The 25,000-nt window shown below is 45.8% G+C and overlaps 1 protein-coding gene across 3 annotated transcripts in view; it reads left to right on the plus strand.

The window, feature by feature from the left end:
- LOC147015499 (annexin A2-like) overlaps nt 1-25,000 on the plus strand; it is a 103,909-nt gene that overhangs the window by 13,036 nt on the left and 65,873 nt on the right. For 2 of the 3 annotated variants that reach the window (XM_085850283.1, XM_085850282.1), the window contains exons 3-5: nt 21,899-21,969; nt 22,359-22,443; nt 22,574-22,668. In XM_085850283.1, the coding sequence (XP_085706409.1) occupies nt 21,913-21,969; nt 22,359-22,443; nt 22,574-22,668 (237 nt within the window). In that variant the 5' untranslated portion in view covers nt 21,899-21,912. Of the gene's footprint in view, nt 1-21,885; nt 21,970-22,358; nt 22,444-22,573; nt 22,669-25,000 lie in introns of all 3 variants that reach the window. The other variant, XM_085850284.1, reaches the window with a different exon arrangement.

Below are 25,000 nucleotides of genomic sequence, written 5' to 3' on the forward strand. Positions count from 1 at the left end.
GACGCAACCCTGGTCGCCTCTTACGACACAGGGATAAGGATTGGATTCTGGGCTGCCCTTCACCCTCTCATCGCGCGGCCCAGTGCAGGGCTCCCGTCCTCAAGCGATCCTCCAACCCAAGCCTCCGAGTAGCCGGATTACAGGCGCACGCCACTACGCCCGGTATATATATATATATATATATATATATATATATATATATATATATATATATATATATATATATATATATATATATATATATATATATATATATATATATATATATATACCAATAATCTTCTTCTGATGGATATATACACATCATTAAAAGTAAATAATGACCTCTGATTTCTGACAAAAGCCTTTTGTATTGATGTTTTTAAGCCCTGTTTGAGAGATTGCCAATCCCCTCCCGTTCCTACCTTCCTACTTCAAGCCTTCTTGAAAACCCCATCTGCACCCATTGCAGTCACCTGTCCAACTCACAATCCTGTGAGATATCCAGTAAAGATATGTGACAATAAACGACCCAAAACCAATTATCATCTTCCTGATGCATGTATACACATTGTTAAAATAAATGATGATCTCAGACAAATGTTTAATGATGTGGGTTTCAGCCCTGCTTGAAAGAATACCGCATAGCTATTTGGGCAGCGCCTAAATTAACAGACCGCTAACTTGATCACTGATCTAAACAAGACCCATGACGCCTATCGGCTCAAAATCCTGTTAATTGTCACTTTGGTAGTTTTACAATCCAGGGGAAACTTATAGGGATTGTGAATATGACAACTCCGAGACGTCTTTGTCTTTGCATCGCAGTAAGCACCAACATGGTGGCCGATATTCATGAAATAAAAAAATTGTGGGAGGGGGAGTCAGGCAAACTGTCCAACCAATGGTGGAACGGAATGTCGCAGACAGGCAAACACACATGGACGAACAAGCTATTATCATTAAGATGAATTTACAGCATTTGAAAATTAACCATTTGACTCCAAGACCACCTATCACCGTAAGGTTTTGAACAGTCCCATTCCCATGTATTGCAATAGTCTTTAGTCTCCATAAGAAAACTTCTGCTTACTTTCAGAAATATCTGTTGTGGACTTCATTTCATTGGAGCCATGTAAAGCACCAGAGGTTGGAGAGACTGATCCATGTTCCCTTGTATCTGGATCGCTAGACTTCAATCACCTATACCTCCACTAGTCTTTGAATTCGTGTCTTCCAACAAGTCTATCTGACGTGATTGTGCAGATCAAGTAGCGCATTTGCTTTGACATGTCTAGTCTGTGGTTGATTCAACGCCTGACAATGAACTGTCTGATTGGTTCTTTGCAGGCAGAGCACATTGCATCACAAGGTGTACCAGGTCCCTTGGATGGACTTTAACCTCGGGGGTCTACCATTTGCTAGCATTAGTTGGTGGACGTCAAAGATCCTGCAGGGTCTTACACAAATAGTAGGCAAGTCATCACCCAACACACTTAACAAATTCCAAATCCCTGCTCGAACCTACTCCAGTTTACATCAGACCTGGCCTGCCAGTTTGTGAGACTTGGGCAAAAGATTCAAAAATAGCAGACCTCACAATAAGGTGGGATTCATTGGGGAGATTAAAAAGGGAGTAGTAGTAGTAGACTTTTTTAACAAGAAATTAAAGCTGTGTTGTGTTGAGGCGAATAATAAAAATGTGATATTACAGTCATCATGTACGAGTATTTTCATGTAACAGTCTTCCTATTCCTCTTCGTCTTCCCAAGAAATGCATATTTGTCTGGGATTCAGGTATCAGTTAATTCTGCCAGTTGCATCATTTCTAGGTGTACAGTTGTCCTACTGACACAGAGGGAGGCCCTTGTAGTTTATGGCAGGAATTTTTTTTAAGTGGTCACGGTACGGCACACAATTGGCTGCTGTTTTCGAAAGGCACCACGGGATATTTAAGGTCCAACACCAAATGCGAACAGTCGGGCTTCCAGCTTGACATACCCTCTGAAGGACAGTGTGCACTCCTTGGTGCAACGCCCTGTCTGCGAGGCAAAGCCTGACTCAACAGTTTGATAGAAGTGTGCAAACTATAATCTAACCTGTCAGCTTCACTTAAGTTATGTGTTTTAATGTTTTATGTGTTTTAATGTTATGTGTTTTTAATCTTCAAAATGTTTTACAACCAAAGATGCTCAAGATAGCCCAAGACATGCCAAAAAAGGTATAACAATAATAACCATTCCTTTCACGCAGTGAGGCACATAGCGCTGCCGAGGCAGTTTCATTTGGCTAATGGAGTACAATCCTGGACAATTCGCCACTCCGACCCCACAGGATACTCAAATGGCTTATTATCCAGTAAGCCGGTACTCATTTTGCCAATGGTATGACGGGGGCTCGAAATCAAGACCCTAAGATCTTAAGCCAGCCCCCTTAACTATTAATCCCCCAAAAAGATTATATGTTTACCTCCGCCATCGAAGGTGGTTGGAGGTTATGTTTTCACCCCTATCTCTGTGTTTGTTTGTGTGTGAACAAAATATCCCAAAAAGTTGTGCACAGATTTGAACCAAATCTTGTGGTGAGCTTGGGTATGTGACAAGGACCAAATGGTTAGATTTTGGTGAAGATCAGAATCCGGATCTGACTATGATAATTTTTTCAGTGCTTCTTAACCATTTGTAAGATAGGGCCAAAAACGACATGTAGCAGGATATCTCAAAAAGTTATGGATGAATTCGGACGAAACTTGGTGGGCAGGTTTGGTATGTACGTAACAAGGAAGAATTTATTCGACTTTGGTGAAGATCCGAATCCGGATCCGGATCTGAGAATTTTTTTCATGTGATTTTTCACCATTGAGTAACAAGGCTAAAACGATATATAGCAGGATATCTGAAAAAGTTATGGACGGATTTGGACGAAACTTAGTGGGTGAGTTGGTTAGGTGACAAGAACAAGCCGATTAAGTTTTAGTTCAGGTCCAGATCCAGATCCAGTCTATCAGTGGGATACAAAACATAAACTAATCACCCTGGTGGAGGTATGCTCTCGACCGAGTGCCCTTCTAGTTTTAAATATAAATACATTTGTATATTTAGGATATACAGGGTGGCCTGAAAGTCACTTTACCCATTCCCAGTGAAGCATTGTTCTTGAGCTCTTTTAATAAACAGGTTTTATTGTACAGTACTTACAATAATTGATTTGTCATTGTATCTGTATGTGCTCCATCATTCTTCTGAGTCAGTGTTTCCGCATACCATGGAGGGCGAGGGGGCGAGGGCAGAGGGGAAGGGACGGAGGGAAGTGCGAGAAATGTATCAGGGGTAAAGTAACTTTCGGGCTACCCTGTACATATTTCTTGCTGGCTTACATTACTTGCTTATTATCTGATCATACGGAATGTCATTTGGAGGTTTGAATGTACTCTAACCACTTTCGTCTATCTTGGGCCCACCAGCCAATTTCTCTCCACCTGACCTTCAGATCTTTAATTTGCTTGTCGATGGTGCATCAGTACAAAACTATGGCTTGCCTGAAACCACATCTGCTCTTTCTTGTTTGTTGGAATTAATCAGAGATGTATTATTTCTGTTAAATTATTGGAAGTCTGTGCTTTTCTTCTTCTTTTTTTTTCTTTGTGTACAAGGAAAGCCAAAGGAACTCGGCCACAGGATGAGGCTATTTTGGACATCATACCTGTGCTTTACCCATGCCGCATTCATTCAACTAGAAGTACCTGCTCCCTGCAGGACCCGTCAAGGGGGTCATGTTATTATATTTATACCTATTTTACTCCAAGGGGTCCCAGGATTACACACCCAAAAAATGGTTGCGATCAGTTCAGCCGTTTTTACGGTACCTGGGAACAGACAGACGGACAGACGGTGAATTATAGTAAGATGTATCAATTTATTTAATTTCACTGGCAGAGCGTGGAGAGAACAGTAGGACAGGCAGCTGTCTCCTACGGCCACTCCTCATAGTTTAGGATAGGTCTGCCCGGAATCAATGCAGTAGTCCGACGCTGCACCCTCTCTCTGGCTCTATGTTGTTCTACAGATGTGGTGATGAAAACTGGACACAATATTGGCACTGAGGCCTCACTAAAAGTTCCTGTAAAGTGGTAAAACTACCTCTTTCCAGGTACAATTTATTCCCCCTGTCAATACAACCTAAACCTCAATTAGCTTTACATATATCTGCTTGGCACTGTGCTATCTGCTACAACCACCCCTATTCCCCCCACCAGATCCTACTACTGTGTCACATGCTCTAAGACTACCCCTTTTATTATACACTGCACTGTATTTTCATTACGAGAAACACCCACTACCTTTGGGAGTGGCCAGGGTGTGTGATTGCGGAAGGGGGGGTGGGGAGGGAGGGGGAAAGCTTGGCCAAAATCCTTCATGATCTGGCGAGCCAGGCCTGACATTCGATTAAGGTTCGGAGAGGAATTTGGAACTTGGACAGGGTGCCGGCGATAGGTCGCCTAGTCTTTGTGAAGGACACCGTGGGATCTTTAGCATCCACAAACTAATGCTAGCAGATGGGACACCCAGTTTAATGTCAATCCAAGGGAATTACACATTAATGAATTATCCTGCCTGTGAAACACCAGGATGGCAGTTTATAGCTGGTCGGGTTTCAAACCCAGGCTAGACAGCTTAGATATGAGTGTGCGTTCCTCGAGGCATTCCTACCAGCACCCCCCCTCCCTTAATATTATTATTATGCCATTATCATCCGACAGAATTGACTGATTAATTTGTGGTTATAATAATTTTGAGGAAAAAAATCTAACTTGGATGACATCGAGGCTGGAGTAAGGATTGGAGGAAGATGTATCAACAACATAAAGTATGCTGATGATGCTACTCTAATGGCCAAACATAAAGATGACTTGAGGAAACTGCTGCGGACAGTAAATAAGGACAGTAAATCGGGTTGTCTTTATTTAAACCTAAAAAACGACTCAAATCTTGTCAAGTAAGAAGATAGACAAATTCGGACTGGGAGATGATCAGGTGTAAATAGTGGAAAGCTTCATATTCCTGGGTTCTATGTTTTAAGTGAGTGGAGAATGTGGAGGATAAATTCATGGAAAGTTAATATTAGGGAGAAGAGCAAAGATCTGGAAAGACAAAGATATTATCAATACAAACCAAGAGGAGGCTGGTGAATGATCTTGTATTTCCAGTTGCAATGTATGGATGTAACTCACAGACAGTGAAAAAAGAGAGAAAGAAAGAACATTGACAGTTTTGAAATGTGGTGTTCCAGACTAATATAATGTGAAAAATTCCGTGGAATACAAGAAGAAAAAACAAATCAGTGCTTGAAGAAATTAGACCACCATGTGCATACATTGGAAGTGCTGATGCTAAAACAGACGCTGTCATACTTTGGGCACATCACGCATGCAGAAAACAAAATTGTGGATAAAGCAACCATCCCAGGTAGAGTTGAGTCAGGAAGAGGAAAAGGGAGACCGTTTATGTGCCGGATGGATGGGTTACAGGTTGCAACCAAGGTGTCTCTGCCACTAGAGCTTCGGAAAGCAGGCAATGAGTGATATTCGGAGAAATCTGATCATAAATTTCACCAGAAGTCAGGCACAACTTGACGGAACAGGATAACGCATGGTGATAAATGAAATAAGAAAAAGAGTAATCAGATATTGCAGACCGTTACCAAGACTTGTTTTGTGTGGGGTTTGTGCACTCATGTGTTACGTAATTAATGAGATATAACTAGAAGTGCCACCTTATAACTGCTGGCTGTGATGAGCGGGTACCAAGACGTCCCGCTTTGATGCAACCGCGCTTTGATCGGACACCTGACCTTGACCCATGACACTTATTATTATTATTCAATTAAATTCGGAATGGGATTAAAATATTTTAAATTAAAATCAAATAGAAGACCAAATAATGTTGGTATAGTAGTGCATTGGAGTCATCAGAAGGAACCCAAACAAACAAAAAGCAAAGATGGAGTCATCAGAAGTAACCTGGATAGGATTCGGGTTTTAGCTGTTACTCCTCTACCCCCAAACCCATCCAGGTGCAACCAAGTGAGTCTCATTCAAAAAAAAAAAAAAAATATATATATATATATATATATATATATATATATATATATATATATATATATATAAATTAATAATTCTGGCTGCCAGACCATGTGTCCAATCAAGTTGAAATTTAAAACATATTCCCCATCACTAATAGATCATAATTGTGAAGTTTCACGTCAATCGATGAAGCAGTCATGAGAAAGAGTTTTTAGAAGATTTTTGTTCAATCCAATATGGCTACCAGACCATGGGACCTTTCAATTATCTGTGGAACAATTATTTGTATCAATTATTCGCAACAATGCTTGGGAAATGTGTGTGTAATTTCTACTCGATCTGTGCCAGCGTTCTGGAGAACAATATTGTTCACGGTTTTAGGGTAACTCCAATGGCTGCCAAACCATGTGATATATGATGTTATAGCTGGGACCGTTTTGTTCCCCATGAATAGGTGGTCATAGATGTAAAGTTTCACCTCGATCTATTCAGCTATTTCAGAGAAGAAGATTTTTGAAGTTTTTTTTCAAACAAAAACAATATATGGCTGTCAGACTACATGACCAATGAAGTGATCAATTTTTTTCTGTTGACCAATTTATCCCAAGTCGACACTCAAAAATTTCATACTGATTGGATGTGTCATTCTACTTGGGCAACTATTATGTCATAACGAAGGCACCAATGACATCATAAGAAAATCGCACTTATTCAAAATGAGGAGTAATTTCAATGTGCCAAGTTTCAATTTTTTTTCCTTGGTGTGGTTTTGGAGATACAGAGGTGCAAATTTTTCCTGTTTTCCAACATGGCTGCGACACCACATGAGCTATGATGTCATAATTATTAGTAAAAATTCGACATGAGTAGTCGCTCATTTGGTGAAAAATTCGTCTCAATCCGACAAGCAGTTGTAGAGAGAAACCGTACTTATTTTCTGTGTGGACAAACAAACAAACACAAAAACAAACAAGAAACATACCCATCAGAGATGGGGAATCCCCCGCCATTGAAAAATTTCAAATCGATATGGCGAACAGTTTATGAGTTATCGCACTCACAGCTATAAATGTTGATGCCCAGCCAGCCGGACGGACAGACGGACGACCCGGGTGACAACAATATCCCCCTTCCGCCACGCGGCGGGGGATAAAAACACATCTTGCAGAGCACGATACTTGCAAAATTCACCCCCCCCCCTGTCCAAAGTTTGCCATGAATACATCAGATTGTCCATTTCATTAAGATTAAAATTGACAATCTTAATCAAAGCTCAGGTCAACCTGATGAAAATTGATTATTTTTCAGATTGAAATTGATAATTTTCGAAGTTGGCCTTTGACCTTATGACCTCAAATAGTTGGTTTCCCAATTTAGTGATGCAATATGTAAATCCTGTTCAACTTTCAAGTCAATCGAAAAAAAAAAGATTTGAGAAATTTGACCAAGATGACCTTTGACCTTTGACCTCAAAATAAATAGGCTTCTCAGTTGAGACTACCTCCACAAATGAGAAAAGTTTAATGATGATCGGTTTGGAATTGTGACCTGTAGGCAATTGACAAACAGACAGACAACCTGGAAAAGGCGTCGTGTCGGGCACGATACCTGCAAAATCCATAAAACAAATTTGACCTCAACAATAATTAGTGGTTTATGTCAATGACTAAATCTGCAATTCTTCAAATTTCAAGTCAATCAGATGAAAATTGACAATTTTAGAAATTCGGCCTATGTTGACCTTTTGGTCGACGTTGACCTGAAAAACAATGGGCTCGTTGAATTCAGTAACCTGAAATATAAATCCTCTTCAAATTTCAAGTCAATCGGATGGACATTAAGGATTTCAGAAATCTAAACCTAAGCTGTTGACCTTTGGCCAATGTTGACGTCAAAAATAATTGGTGGTTGAATTCAGTTAACTGATTTGAAAATCCTGTTCAAATATCAAGTCAATCGAATGGACATTGAGGATTTTAGGTTTGACTTTGAGTTGACCTTTGACCTTTTGATCTCACAAATAGTTGGTTTCCCAATTCAGTAATGCACTGTGCAATTGCTGTTCAATTTTCAAGTCAATTAGATGAAAAATTCCGATTTTAGAAATTTGACCTTTGACCTCAAAATTAATGGACTTCTCAGTTCAGACTATCTCGACAACTTGATGAAGTTTTGTGAAGATTGGTTTAAAATTGTGACCTGTAGGTGATCGACAGACAAACCGACAGACAGAATAACAAAATCGACTGACCAATATACTTAAAAAATCTTCGATTTTGCAAGTAAAAAACAGACAGACAGACAGACCGACGGACAGACAAACGGACCCAAATGCAAGACCCTATCCTCTCGCGAGGGTAATAATCTCCGAACTGATGAAATCTCTCCTGGTGCATCACCTTAAATAGCCGGTGACCAATTCACACTCTCCAAGTCACCAGTCTTCCACACTCCAACTGGAAGTCAGAATGCAGGAGCAAGGAGCTCAGCATGTTACAATGGGAAATAATCATAAATGGTGAGGGAGGGTGGAGGTTAGGGGGTGGGGTTATTTGCAGTCATTCGAAGTTAGGTGGGCCGAAGGGAACAGTGAATCCGTGGGATAACCTGGTCACTACGTTAAATAGTCCACATCACCATGTGATCACACAGGCATAATCACAGCATAGTGTTGCAGGAATGGTGATAGGGGGTAACGGCGTAAGATAAACCGGTTATGCAATTAAAAAACGTTTAACATAAGTGTGTGGTTTCTGTGTAGAATGATAGGGTATGTGTTGAGGTTTGTTCAGGAGCCAATAAATGTAAATCCTCCCCTCTATAATGTGTATAAAAGCCCCTCACTATCCCAACCTCCAAAATTCTCCAAACTGTTCCCTACGTAATCTGACTATGTTGCCAATGAATTCCGCCCCCCCTGCCCCCCACCCCCCACTTTCACAAATACACGAAGCAAGACCCTATAATCACATGCATGCAATTCGTTAACATGCCACCGGTCAACATTGCTGCTCAGGGGATTGGACCATGCGCATTAGGCACTCTGGGGTGGATTACATCACTTTGAAACTCCTGTATTTGGCACCGAGGCTTGGAAGGAAGACTAAATTAAGGGTGCGTTTCGCCAGGGTTCATGTTGCACGTTTAGTTTTCCAAATTGGGCACTGGCAATTCGCCAGATGTAGAAACGATTGAATACATGATATGATGTAATATGTGAATACATGTCCTTGCGCATAGTATTAAATGCATCCATCTGTGTTTACCCATGTTACCCGTACAAGTGGGTAACAAAAAAAAAATAGATTCATGTATCCCCTCCACTTTACCCCTGGCCTCAACCGACATTTTCGACTGTGTCCCACATGTCAGCCCTCACACCAGCAATCATCGCTATCATCTGTTCACACAAGGTCATCGCCATTTTTTTCTCTTTCTGGTATCATGCTTATATGTTTCAGCGGGATTCTGGCCTGCTACTTCCTGGTACTGGTTCTTCTCCAGGGGTCACCGGGGTTGTTGCTGGGGAGTTGTTTACAGCGGTACCAGCCAAGGGGGTTCGCTCTTCTATGCCCCTTAGAGAGCCTTCTTCCTCAATGTCCATTATGGCTACAGTAGAGTCCAACCAACATGCTCCCTCTCAGTTCTATTCACCGATACCTGACATAGCCATGATGGCCTGAACAATTCTAACTACGCGTGATCAGCAATTTGACTTTGGGGTGTGCGACCACCCCAGGACCAAATCCCACACTCCTGACTCAAAAATAATGCTGTCATGGTTCCACTAGATAACTCAGGTCCGAATCCATGAGTCACGTTAGCGAGACCAGAAGTTCCAGTCGACCCCACGTCTCTTCGGCAAAGTGCTCGGGCCTATGTGCCGCGATGCTGCCCAGTGGAGCCGCAGGTTCAAGCAGGGTCCCCGCCGAGTCATACTTGACCGATACCGATTAAGGAGGCCAAGCTTACTTCATCATGTGATGACCTCTGACCTGTCAATTATGCCAAAAACCCCTGTACCACCATATGCTGCCACTTGGGCAAACAGAATGCACCACACTTATAGACACCAAGCAGTTTTTTTTTTATACACGCTGATATGTACATTACCAGTCATTCAACAAAACATTCCGCATTATCCCTATGCGGCACTCGTGACCCAGAGAATAACAAATATGTACAGTTAACTTAGCAATCATAATATAGGGCCCACAGACATCTGAGAAAGAAAATAAATAGAAAAAGAAAGCAGGAAAGAAATAGTTGGAGAAAGGGGGGATGGACCACTTCCAACCTTGGTGATGGCTCTGAGTAGTCGACGTGAGCCTCTGGATGATTGTACAAGCTTCAAGCCCACGGTTATTGGACGGCGTCGGATGTCCTCCATGACCGTGGTGAATGGCACCCTTGCTCTCTGTCCTTTATTTGGTTGACTCTCTTTGGTAGTACCAAACACCGTGGCCATGAGGTCAACATCAACGAACCCCAAGGTAACGGAAAGAACCAAGAGGGCTCTCTCTGATGTGATATATGGAGCCTTTTATTCCCTTCCACACATTTGTAACTCCACCCGTTTCTTCTTGATCTGCAAATCTGATCTTATTGGCGGATGCTCGAGGTGGCATGCCATTCTCTCACCTCCCGTGAGTGGCCACGCACATTGAGTTTTGTGGACCTCTCCCACTGATTTGTCCCGTTTTATTGGGCATGTAGCGTTCCTGAACCGTAAATCTGTCCCATCGCGACACAGTGGCGATTGGCTGGGATCAACTAGTTTGAGGCCAAGGAGATGGCAAGCAAAAAGTTTAGAACCAGCTGAAGAATGAAGTGTGAAGGAGAGTAAGAAGGTGGCAAGAAGTAATTAGCCAGTTTATACCGGTTCAAGGAGAAGGTGGGGAGAGTAAGAAAGCAGAATGAGGTCCTTAGCCTCAAGGAGCTGTATAAACCAGTTCAAGGAGAAGGAAAGAAAGAAAATAAAAGGTTATACAGCAAAAATAACTGTGGATTGGGAAAAAAATCATCTATGTAATACATATGCAACACATATATGAAACTCTTAAATGAACGGATACTTACGAAATAACTATATTTACTAAAGATGCATTCTTTAACAACTAGGAGCCACAACTGCAACAATTATATATATATATATATATATATATATATATATATATATATATATATATATATATATATATATATATATATATATATATATATTGTTGCGGATTCACGCCCGCCGGCGTGCTGACGGCCACGTAACTCGAATCGCGGCACGTCGCCCACCGGACGGACAATCCAGTCGTGACCCTCTCGGACTAACGCCGGGAACCAGTCACGGGTGGACCTTTCGGTCTCACCGCGATCGAACCAATCAGCCCCCGCGTGGGATAGGGTTGCTCGCCAAATTCGACCTACCTAAGTACCCACGCGGAGGGTAGACCGGGCGATCGCACCTCGCCGCAGGTCGACTTCGGACACGGGCCACTTAAGCGACCCGTTCCGTACTATCGGGATAACCGAGCGGTGTTATTCGTCGACCTCGACGGTTCGATTAATTATCGGGCGTATTCAGCCCACTACCAACCCTTTACGTGAAGCAAGATGAGGATTCAATGAAAGAAATGACGAAGCGAAGCGGGAAACAGTTCAACACAAAGCACATTTATTCGCGATGAACGGAAAGCGCACATATACAATTCCACCAAAAGCACACAGAAAAGAAAAAAACACAATGCAATTTACACAAAAAGCAAATGCGACAATGCAGATCTACTACCGATTACGCGAGCACACGGCAACACTTATACAATTTTACTTCACAGACGGCGCCGACAACACATACCCAAAACCAAGAAAAAGAAGAACACCCTCAAAGATGAGGCGGGCCTGAGGCCGAGACCGGGTCGGGCCTACCCGTCTGGTGATGAGACGCGGAGCGGCGATGGTTCCTCAACTCCGCGGGCCTCGCGGACAGTGTCTGGTAGGGGGTGGGAAAGGGGCCCCCTTGGTCGCACTATCTCAGCGCGGGGGGAAACAGGAGGGGGTTGCTGATGCTCGGGGTATAGAGGATTTTTATTGTCCCGCGACGAGCGTCTCCACCTCGGCCAGGTCGCGCTGTCGGCCTCCCTGGGGTGCAGCTCTCTGCACGACGCGAGCACCCCCTCGTCTGCCCTCGCCGCCTCTCCACAGCTCCGTCCCCTCCGCTCCGACTCCAACGCACACGACGACCAGCTCCTTCTTGCCAACTCCACCGCCCGCGAAGTCTTAACTCTCTGTTCCCTCTCGACTCTACTACTCCCTGGACTGACGAACACGGTCGCTTTTATAAGCCCCGTGGCTTCGCCTTCTCAGCTTTGACCCCCTCCCTTCGACCTTTCACCTCGCTCCCCATTGGCCCGAGAAAAAGTGGGCGTGAATGCTTTTTGATCCATAAATTTGCATATATCGATCGCCCTCCAACGCCCTGGGGGCGGGGCCAATTCGCCCCTCGCTCACCGATTGGACGGCAAAAAGGGGTCGTGTGTCGTTTTTGATCCGTTTTTGAAGCACAAAATCCGTGATTTTGTACACGCTGTTCGGCGCGCGCCCTGCACGAGTCCAACACCGGTACCCACAAGTGGCGCAAGAACGGTGGCGATGCGACGGTTGCGAGGTGTGACGTGAAGGTCGTGGCGGTTGTGGTGAAGCGGCGTTGTGGTTGGTGGTTGATGTTGTGACTGGTGGTGGTAACAATGGCGGTTGGTCCAAATTAAAGATAGTAAAAGAAAAACGGCTATCCTGAAGAGTCGCAGCACGCATAAATGACATGTATTCCCACTAGACAACGGGTTTGGGCCTAACTACACATGTACTTACCGAGATATCTCACCTAAGGGACCTGAATGGTGGTTTGCGAATTTGGTAACCACAACACTACCCCCTCCCCTTTTTACAGACTCGTCCCGAGTCGTCAAATTTTCGTGTGCCATCATGTGTAGTTTTCCCCTAGTACATTTTACCTACGGATCCCTGAGTGCGACATTCATGGTATTCGTGTCCCCAAAATAAATAACCTGAGGGCTGCGTAACTATCTAAACAAACTCACTCACACGGACGACTTAAATAAAATTGCCGGCGCTAGACAGACATGCCGGGGGCGCACTCATATGTACAGTACATCTTAACTTAACTTACAAATTTTACACTAAACCATGGCCCAGGATCACTGAACTCTGCAAAAGAAAAGCAGTTAGCAGGGAGCCAGGCTGCCCACATGCAGTCTCTGGCTCAAACAATGCAGGTGACAGGGAACGTGGCTGGCTGCTCACACGCAGTCCAAGGCCTTCCCTTTTGAACTGAACGCAGTGAACCACAACGGTGCATGGGCTGCACAACGCAGTCTCCGTGCCAGCTCAAGTGGCACACGCAATGAGCACAACGAATGGATGGATGAACACAAACACGGTGCACGGGCCGCCACTGCAGGCCCGTGTTGTAGCTGCCAACAGGGCAGTTCTTGCAGCTTGCAAACTGTTGCCTTGCGGATCCTGGCGCACATGGCAATGAACAGGGGGGGGGGGGCAAAGCAAAAATTGAACGGGGCTGGTGAACCTGGGCAGTGGGCATGGCATGGCAAAGGCAGCAGGCAAACACAGCCCGCAGAAGAAGGCCGCTGCAGGCAAACACAGCCGGCAGATGAACTGGCCGGCACAGGCCTTGAAGTACCACAGCTGCAGATGATCCGGCCGGCACAGGCCTTGCAGCACACAGCCAGCAGATGAAGCTGGCCAGCTTTTGCCGTCAGTGGAAGTTGGTGGAGGGAGTGCGGTGGTGCTGGCCACTTGGAAGGCGGGCTCGGACCTACCTACCTGTCTCCCTCCCACCTATCGCCTTTGCCTGTCACTGTACATACCCACTCCCTTAATTTGTCAAACCCCAATTTAGCCCCAACTTATTTTTTTGTTGTTTTTTTTTTTATTTTTACTTCCCCACTATAAATCGTCCCCTAACCCCCTTTATCGTCCTTGTTCGGCTAACCTATCCTGTCACCTAGCCTACTCCCAACCCCTACGTTCCCTTCCCGGAGGGGAATAAGGGAGAGCTAGCGTCCTGTGTCGAGGCCCAACAAAGCCTCAGAATGGCCTCCCCAGAGTTCGGCGATCTAACCCAAAGTGGGTCCAGCGGCCCACAACGACAGCGAGGGGATGGATGGTGCGGAGGGGTACATCTCCTAATCTACCCTAACCATTTAACTGTTAAACTACCCCGGGGCTTTCAACAAGCACCTCTCGCTTAAACTATTGGTTCTAACAACCCAGATTCCCGTCGCCTGTGTTGGTGTCCTCACAATTTCGGGCCTCGCCCCCCAATTTTCTCTCCGTGCCCTCACACGGTCTCCTGGCTGGGACACGTGGCTCCCTTTGGCAGGCACGACCCTCTGCCGAATCTCCCGCTATGGCACTACACTGCCTCCGAGCCTACCAGCTCCCTAACACCGGGGAGTGCCCCCCATGGCACCTCCCCTGAAACGCACACGTGGCAGGCCGGCCTCCCGGGCCCCTTTCCGAGGGTCACCCGTGCCCACAACACTGCCCACGCGGCTAATGGCGCCCCGGGCCCCCGCACCAAGCAGGCGCACCCGTGCCCACTACTCTATCCCGGCCCCCCATGGGCCCATGGCCTACCGCGGCCGACTAGCCTGGTGCCCGGGGTACCCACTCAGCGATACTCACCTTTCGCAGCCATGCTCCCAAGCCCGTCAACAGGGCTCCTGCACCCCTCCAAATGGGTCTCGAGCCTACTTTCCCACCAACAACAAAACGACCTCCATTTTGTAAATTTGACTAACCCCCTAACTCACTTTATACTGACCCCGGGGTCCCTTGGGCGGGAGTCACTCCTCCCCCCAATCACTCATCGCACCATGCATTCCCCATTCACTCCATACACACAGACCCGCTGGCCTCACGCACTCACCAAGCACATGCTTCCACTTCACTCACCAACTCTTCAACACACACACCACTGAACTCTGCCATCCTCCTAACTACATCCCCTAACTAACTCGTGCTCCCACGTCGTCCCTTAAACTACAGCACGTTCCTTTTAACACTACGTAGCTAAACTACGTCCCCACTACACATCCAAAGTCTGTCTCTGTCTCCAAATCATAAAAATCATTTCCCATTTTATTTCCCAACCTAAAGCTCACTAAATCCCTCTTCCTAATCCATTCCACGGACTCCATGAGGACTTACCCCTGCCCCATGAAGTCGGTCTAACTAAGCTAACCCTTCCCCCTAACTAGTTTTCATCCTGTGCCCAGGTAAGGGGGTCTTTCACCCCTTGCCCAGGAATCCTGTGCACCCGAAAGTGAGGCTTGCTTTTTTTTTTTTTTTCCCATGCGCAGCACCTGCGCGGCAACTCAGAGCTCGCGCACTTTGCACCTGCCCGTGACGTCATGCAGCTGCACGTGTTCCTCGTCCCTCCTTGGACGGTACCATCCGGCAGAGATACCCCTCCTGCCGGATTCCAACCCCACGTGCAGCCATGGCGTCACCGTGCGCATAAAAAAACACAAGCCCCACGTCTCGAGGGGTTCCCCACGCGAACACATGTGCTTTGCCCGTTGGAGCTTAACACACACGATCGCGTGGAGAACCCGTCCGGTCCAAATCCGTCATCCTGCCTAAACTTTGTCCGTCCGCGGGATCGGCAAATCCACCGCGTGCGTTTCCGGACCGGGACTTCACTCTCGCAAGCGAGCACGTGGCGGTCTCGTGCGTTGCACAGCACGAACCGCGTGCTCACTGCTGGGTGAACCCGGCACGGTCCCCGAAATAGCTACAGCCGCTACTCGGCTTTCTTTCCTGTCATGTCGCCGTCGTCGCCATTCGACCCACGCACACCTGCGTGTTACGACGCACACAGTCCACTCCATCACATTCACACCGGGAGACGCGGCTGCGTGCTCCCGCATGCCAACCGACATCTCTCTCACATACCGCTCTCTCACACACACGGTCTCCCTTGCATAACCCATACCACTCACACGTGGTGCTCCATTCACTCGCGCGGGGGCACTCACCCGCGGTTCCTCATCCACACACCGTGCCTCACTCACACACGCGGGGGCACTCACCCGCGGTGCCTCATCCACACACCGTGCCTCACTCATATACGCGGGGGAACTCACCCGCGGTACCTCACTCATACACACGGCGACACTCACACACGCGGTCTCTTCCACACACGGTGCCTCACCCACTCACGCGGGGGCACTAACCCGTGGTGCCTCACTCACACTCCGTGCCTCATCCACACACGGCGTGCTGGGAAGCACGTACTCCGGCACCATCGCCACCACACCACTCACACACGGGGTCGCTTCCACACACGGGGACGCACTCACACCTTGCACCACACACACAGGGACAACCACACTGGGGATTCGTGTCCCCACAAGGGTCTCCGGGGCCTCTATACCCCCCAAGCTCTCCGTGCACCCGTCCACAGCACCCGTCCTCTCAACCTCGCAAAACACGACCGAACTCACCTGGTCGTGACTCGCCTCAAGGGGGCATCCCTCCCCTTGTTCCTCCCTCCCTGCCCGTCAACATCCCCCGTGACTCCCTCCCCTTGTTCCTGGAGGAGGCCATCCAGGTGCTCGCACTGGGTCTCTACACGGTCCGCCAGCTCACCCCCATTGTCCTCCACTACCTCCGTGTGTGTGTGTGCGTCACTTACCCCGTCCAATTCACCCTCTATCTCCCGTGTCTCTATACATTTATAAGTTTCTGTCGTCGTCACCTCGTGTCTCGTCTCACACGTTTTGGTCTCCCCATTTAATTTTTCCCTTTCGGTCATCGTCACGACCCTCGCCCAACACGCCCCCCGAATTATTTTTTCACCCGCCTCCACCGCGATCCTGTCAGCCGTTGCACCCCCTTCCAGCTCGTTTGTTCCTACACGTGGAGTCGCCATTTTTATCTCCCTGGTCACGGCCTTCATGCCCGCCTGCAGGCATCGGCCCATGTTCTGCGTCTCACCCCGTAGTTCTTTCATTTCTTTTTTCATTTGCTTGCCCATGCTTTTCATTTCGTTTATAAATTCATTTGCGTTTGCATCCATCTTTTCGTTCATGCCTTTCATTTCGTTTTTCATATTTGCATCCATTTTTTCGATCATTTCCGCATTCATCTTTTCGTTCATGCCTTTCATTTCGTTTGTATTTGCATCCATCCTTGCTGTCATTGCCGCCAGCATGGCGCATAGCTGGGCCATGTCGGGTGCGCTTGAGTGAGCCGTTTCGGCAGGGGTTGGGGAAGGGTTTTGGTGGAGAGGGGGGGGGGAAGGTGTCATACACCGCGGCTGCTGCCGCACCCATTCCGGGCTCTGGGTTCAGTTGGGCGAGTTCGTGTTCCTGCACAATCAACATTTCCTGCTCGGGGATTCCATCCTGGACCATGGATTCTACACATTCTACATCCATTTCTAATACCCCCGGCTCCCGCTCGCCTTGAGACGCCATCTTGCTTCTCGTGAAGGGTTAATTTCGCTCGCTCGTAATTTGGAGGGAATCGGGGGTCGCTTCTCTCACCCCTGGACCGATTCCCGTGAATTTAATTGGAGACAGGAGAGCCCGTTTTCCTGTTCTCCGATACCAGTGCCGCGAGGAGGGCGATGGGTTTGTATCCCACTCCTGACACCAGTGTTGCGGATTCGCGCCCGCCGGCGTGCTGACGGCCACGTAACTCGAATCGCGGCACGTCGCCCACCGGACGGACAATCCAGTCGTGACCCTCTCGGACTAACGCCGGGAACCAGTCACGGGTGGACCTTTCGGTCTCACCGCGATCGAGCCAATCAGCCCCCGCGTGGGATAGGGTTGCTCGCCAAATTCGACCTACCTAAGTACCCACGCGGAGGGTAGACCGGGCGATCGCACCTCGCCGCAGGTCGACTTCGGACACGGGCCACTTAAGCGACCCGTTCCGTACTATCGGGATAACCGAGCGGTGTTATTCGTCGAACTCGACGGTTCGATTAATTATCGGGCGTATTCAGCCCACTACCAACCCTTTACGTGAAGCAAGATGAGGATTCAATGAAAGAAATGACGAAGCGAAGCGGGAAACAGTTCAACACAAAGCACATTTATTCGCGATGAACGGAAAGCGCACATATACAATTCCACCAAAAGCACACAGAAAAGAAAAAAACACAATGCAATTTACACAAAAAGCAAATGCGACAATGCAGATCTACTACCGATTACGCGAGCACACGGCAACACTTATACAATTTTACTTCACAGACGGCGCCGACAACACATACCCAAAACCAAGAAAAAGAAGAACACCCTCAAAGATGAGGCGGGCCTGAGGCCGAGACCGGGTCGGGCCTACCCGTCTGGTGATGAGACGCGGAGCGGCGATGGTGCCTCAACTCCGCGGGCCTCGCGGACAGTGTCTGGTAGGGGGTGGGAAAGGGGCCCCCTTGGTCGCACTATCTCAGCGCGGGGGGAAACAGGAGGGGGTTGCTGATGCTCGGGATATAGAGGATTTTTATTGTCCCGCGACGAGCGTCTCCACCTCGGCCAGGTCGCGCTGTCGGCCTCCCTGGGGTGCAGCTCCCTGCACGACACGAGCACCCCCTCGTCTGCCCTCGCCGCCTCTCCACAGCTCCGTCCCCTCCGCTCCGACTCCAACGCACACGACGACCAGCTCCTTCTTGCCAACTCCACCGCCCGCGAAGTCTTAACTCTCTGTTCCCTCTCGACTCTACTACTCCCTGGACTGACGAACACGGTCGCTTTTATAAGCCCCGTGGCTTCGCCTTCTCAGCTTTGACCCCCTCCCTTCGACCTTTCACCTCGCTCCCCATTGGCCCGAGAAAAAGTGGGCGTGAATGCTTTTTGATCCATAAATTTGCATATATCGATCGCCCTCCAACGCCCTGGGGGCGGGGCCAATTCGCCCCTCGCTCACCGATTGGACGGCAAAAAGGGGGCGTGTGTCGTTTTTGATCCGTTTTTGAAGCACAAAATCCGTGATTTTGTACACGCTGTTCGGCGCGCGCCCTGCACGAGTCCAACACCGGTACCCACAAGCGGCGCAAGAACGGTGGCGATGCGACGGTTGCGAGGTGTGACGTGAAGGTCGTGGCGGTTGTGGTGAAGCAGCGTTGTGGTTGGTGGTTGATGTTGTGACTGGTGGTGGTAACAATGGCGGTTGGTCCAAATTAAAGATAGTAAAAGTAAAACGGCTATCCTGAAGAGTCGCAGCACGCATAAATGACATGTATTCCCACTAGACAACGGGTTTGGGCCTAACTACACATGTACTTACCGAGATATCTCACCTAAGGGACCTGAATGGTGGTTTGCGAATTTGGTAACCACAACAATATATATATATATATATATATATATATATATATATATATATATATGTTTATATATATATATATATATATATATATATATATATATATATATATATATATATATATATATATATATGTTTATATATATATATATATATATATATATATATATATATATATATATATATATATATATATATATATATATATATATATATATATATATATATATATATATATATATATATATATATATATATATATATATATACACAGGGGGCTGAAAAAGTAGGTATACAGTAATGAATACAAGTACAGTCCTTACTGTAAACCTACTTTTGCAGCCCCCTGTATATATAAAAACGAAGACCCACCAACATCTCTCAAATGTGAATGGAGGGAATAACCAATTCGCTCTCACCTTATCAAATAAATGTAGGTGACTAAGATTATATAAATAAATCGACTCCTTTCATGCTCTTCGAGCCGAAGAAGCTCCACTCTTGGCCTTCTGCTCTAATGTTGGTGTCCCACCCCTCTCTCTCTGTTTTTCCTTTTGAGTCCTGTTACATCCTGATCCATTTAGTATGCTCACTCTTCCATGGGCCTTGACTGTATATACAAGAAAAAAAAAAAGAAAAAAAATTACTTCAGTGAAATAGTTCAATGTTGCAAATTAACTTTTCCAAATGAATTGTTTCATTGGCTCATGATTAATGAAGTTTTATCTCGATATCCTTCTCCTAGCAGACTATGGTTTACCTATTTATGTATACATCAATATAGGCATAAACTAGACATATAAGGAAAGTCACGTGGCAGGAATTTCACTGATACATATTCTGGCAGCAAACTTTTCATACAATTGAAAACATATGACTGTAACAGTACATATAGCTTGGCAGGATGGCCTAGACTCCTATAGGTAAGTCCACTCACCTCTAGCCTGGGTTAGAACCCTGACCCAGCTATGAACTAGCTATGAACTGTCATCCTGGTGTAAAACAGGTAGGGTGATTCGTCAATGTGTTTGTCATCCCTCGGGTAGACATTAAGCTGGGTATCTCGTCTGCCGGCATTAGTTGGTGGACGTTAAAGATCCCACATTGTCCATCGTGAAGAGTCGGCGAGCTATCCACCATCATGGTCAAATTCCTGCCCCAACTTCCTAAGTCCGATTGGCACTCGATTCGACCAGGATTGTAGACGAGTAACTGCTTCGGCAGCACAAATGCTCTACATAGGGCATGGTACCTGGTGGTTATGAGCAGCACATAACATAACACTGAACTTTATAAAAGGAATGAACTTTTTATCCGAAATATAATTTATGCCATTTTTTGGAAAGCTTTGAGGATTTAAATTGCCAAAGGCAAATGCTTTACATGTTTAAGTTGCTGCTTTTCCTGTTTTACAAAAAAAGGTGGTGCTAAAATAAAAATTTTAATACTCATCTGTTTGGCTGTGCTATGAGGGCAGAGGCAGTTGCATGGAATTCTTCTTCTTTTGTATGAAGCACTTGTCTGTGGGTAGCAGCATTAGGTTGGGGTGGTGGTATGCCGCTGATGCAGTGCCCCCATGTATGGTAGAGCAATCGTTTATGGAATTTGTTCAGGATGCGGGCAATGCCTTGCCTACTCTTTGGCGAAACACACCATAGGATCTTTGAAATGTCCACCAAACTACATCTTTTCTCATCGAGCCTAGAATCAAACGAGCTCAAAAGTAAGCGTACCACCTCAGCACCATCCTGTCAGTAATTTCACTCGTAATTATTGAACATTGAGGCAAATGTTTGGAAGTAAAGTCATCATGGACCTGCAATATAATTAATTCCCTTACATCAGAACTGCGAAATAATTCAGGCCTTAATATGGCATCATGCATCCCAGAGATAGAGGTTCTCTAACTACATTTTGTTCTTGTGGATAGTTTGTGTTTTTCACTATTAAATATTTCTTTGGACTTGTGGCTTTCCATGATGCTTTCAATGCATTGATGATTCAACTCGTTGAGGTTACCTTTGCATCCTGAATTCTGCTTGCATGTGGATGTTGAACACAACCTAACCCATTTGAGTTGGCCCTGAAAGCCATTCCTATATTAGTACATAGCTCCTTCTCATGCTCTCGTCATAGGTTCAAATCGCATCTGCTGTGTTGATTTTTCCATTATTGAGAACCTTTTAATTTATGTAAAAGTACACCGATGTCTCCTAATGCCCTTGCCCTCTGTGTAATACATGTATAAGCTCATGCATGATCCTTATATTGTTCTAAGATAAATGCAGTGGCACCAATAGGGATCAATTCTGGAATTCCTTTCATTACCTCCGCCAGCGAAAGGGGGGGGGAGGGTTGTGGTTGTCCCAATGCACCCCAATGCACCCAAATTTACCCCTATAGACACCCTAATATAAACATTCAGTTGGCATTCATATTTATGATAACAGCATTGTCATCCAGGTGACACCTTCAAGATGGCATCATCTCAAGAGCTACTTAATCGAGTACAGCACTCCAATACCTCTCAACCAGTGAGTATGAATTGTTTGACAAAGCTCCAGAAAATGCAAGTCAAACCAATGGAGCAGTCATGTCATTGTAGTTCCACATTTGAGATTAAAAAAAAAGTTTCTTTTTTATTCATGTTTGTAAGTCCCTCACAAAGAGTGCATTACACAGTGTGCTACTGTTCATTTAAATCTACAAATGAATTACAGGTCGGTTTTGTTCTGTTCCACCAATTTGTGCAATGATGTCACCTTTATATTCATAATGAGGATAAAGTTCATTGCATACTTTTGTTTAAATTTCTTGAAAAGGGACTTTCGATTGATTGTAGAAGGGGGTGTGAGGGGGTGGATAAAGGGAGATAAATCATGAAAATTGTAATCTTCTGTCCACACCAATATTTTCTTGGCAGATTTCTTTTGCGACTGTGAAGCCGTATCCAAACTTTGACGCCCAAGAAGATGCCAACTCCCTTGACAAAGCAATTCAGGCGAAGGGTAAGTCCATGTTCGGGAAATGAAAATATTAGATGATTGCAACCTATGCCAAAAAAACAAAAGAAGATAAAATCAGGGAAATGTTTGTGGAAAAGGCAAAACTAATTAGGCAATAATGATTTGCCAACAGGGGTGGATGAGCACATAATAATCTCGATGCTGGCCAACCGCACCAACATGCAACGACAACAGATTGCAGATGCCTACAAGAAGGACTTTGGCAAGGTGGGTCATAGGCTGCATAATATCCTATAAGCTATTCTCTTAGCATATTGGCAGTTATTTCCTGGCTCCTGACACTGACATGTCCCTTAAATGATCTCTTCCCATGCTCCACTCATGGTTTCCCTTGAAACCCACACATGAATTGGTGGGTTGGCTCAAGCAATGTTTATTGATATCCAGACATAGGGAAAAGATATGCAAATGATTATCCAAACGTTTCCCTCTCCCACCTTTCAAGCTAACAGTGCAGGTTGAAGGGAAAAATTAAGAACAAATAATGAAATAATGAAAAACTAAAATACTACCTATTATACCCATCATTCACCTCGCATGACATGATAATGCAATGCAATATATACGTGAATTAAATTATTATAACAAACATAATACACCAGATCATTTAACTGTGACACAATATGCACAAAAATTACCTTCATCAAATATATATATATATATATATATATATATATATATATATATATATATATATATATATATATATATATATATATATATATATATATATGCCAGGAAAGAGCACCACTGATGCAATGTTTGCTTTGAGAATGTTGATGGAGAAGTACAGGGAAGGCCAGTTACATTGTGTTACATTGAGTTACATTGTGTGTTTGTGGATTTAGAGAAAGCTTATGATAGGATGCCAAGAGAGGAGTTGTGGTATTGTATGAGGAAGTCGGGAGTGGTGGAGAAGTATGTGAGGATGGTGCAGGATATGTATGAGGACAGTGTGACAGCGGTGAGGTGTGCGGTAGGAATGACGGACCGGTTTAAGGTAAAAGTGGGATTGCACCAAGGATCGACTCTGAGCCCTTTCCTGTTTGCAATGGTGATGGACAGGTTGACGGACGAGATCAGACTGGAGTCCCCATGGACTATGATGTTCGCGGATGACATCATGATCTGTGGGGAGAGTAGGGAGCAAGCTGAGGCGGGCCTCGAGTGGTGGAGGTACGCACGAGAGAGAAGGGGAATGATAGTCAGTCGGAGTAAGACGGAGTACATGTGCGTAAATGAGAGGGAGGGTGGTGGTATGGTGCGGTTGCAAGGAGTTGAGGTGGGGAAGGTGGATTGGTTTAAATACTTGGGATCAACTGTCCAAAGTAACGGAGAGTGTGGGAGAGAAGTGAAAAAGAGAGTGCAGGCAGGATGGAGTGGGTGGAGAAGAGTTGCAGGAGTGATTTGTGACAGAAGGGTAGCTGCAAGAGTGAAGGGGAAAGTATATAAGACGGTAGTGAGACCAGCTATGTTGTATGGTTTGGAGGCGGTGGCACTAACAAAAAGACAGGAAGCGGAGCTGGAGGTGGCAGAGTTAAAGATGCTGCGATTCTCGTTGGGAGTGACGAGGATGGACAGGATAAGGAATGAGGATATTAGAGGGACAGCGCTGGTAGGACGGTTTGGAGACAAAGTGAGAGAGGCGAGATTGAGATGGTTTGGACATGTGCACAGGAGGGAAACGAGTATATCGGGAGAAGGATGTTGAAGATGGAGACGCCAGGCAGGAGGAGAAGACGAAGGCCAAAGAAGAGGTTCATGGATACGTGAGGGCGGACATGCGGGTGGTTGGAGTGTCAATGGAAGATGTGGAATATAGAGTGAAATGGAGGCGGTTGATACACTGTGGCGACCCTAACGGGAGGAAGCCAAAAGAGGAAGAAGAGAAGAGAGATATATATATATATATATATATATATATATATATATATATATATATATATATATATATATATATATATATATATATATATATATATATATATATATATATATATATATATATATATATATATATATATATTTATATATTGTTACGGATTCGCGCCCGCCGGCGTGCTGACGGCCACGTAACTCGAATCGCGGCACGTCGCCCACCGGACGGACAATCCAGTCGTGACCCTCTCGGACTAACGCCGGGAACCAGTCACGGGTGGACCTTTCGGTCTCACCGCGATCGAGCCAATCAGCCCCCGCGTGGGATAGGGTTGCTCGCCAAATTCGACCTACCTAAGTACCCACGCGGAGGGTAGACCGGGCGATCGCACCTCGCCGCAGGTCGACTTCGGACACGGGCCACTTAAGCGACCCGTTCCGTACTATCGGGATAACCGAGCGGTGTTATTCGTCGACCTCGACGGTTCGATTAATTATCGGGCGTATTCAGCCCACTACCAACCCTTTACGTGAAGCAAGATGAGGATTCAAAGAAAGAAATGACGAAGCGAAGCGGGAAACAGTTCAACACAAAGCACATTTATTCGCGATGAATGGAAAGTACACATATTCAATTCCACCAAAAGCACACAGAAAAGAA

The sequence above is a fragment of the Eptatretus burgeri genome, chromosome 12 (genome assembly GCF_056783735.1).
Source record: "Eptatretus burgeri isolate ZD-2024b chromosome 12, Ebu_testis_v1, whole genome shotgun sequence".
NCBI lineage: Eukaryota > Metazoa > Chordata > Myxini > Myxiniformes > Myxinidae > Eptatretus > Eptatretus burgeri.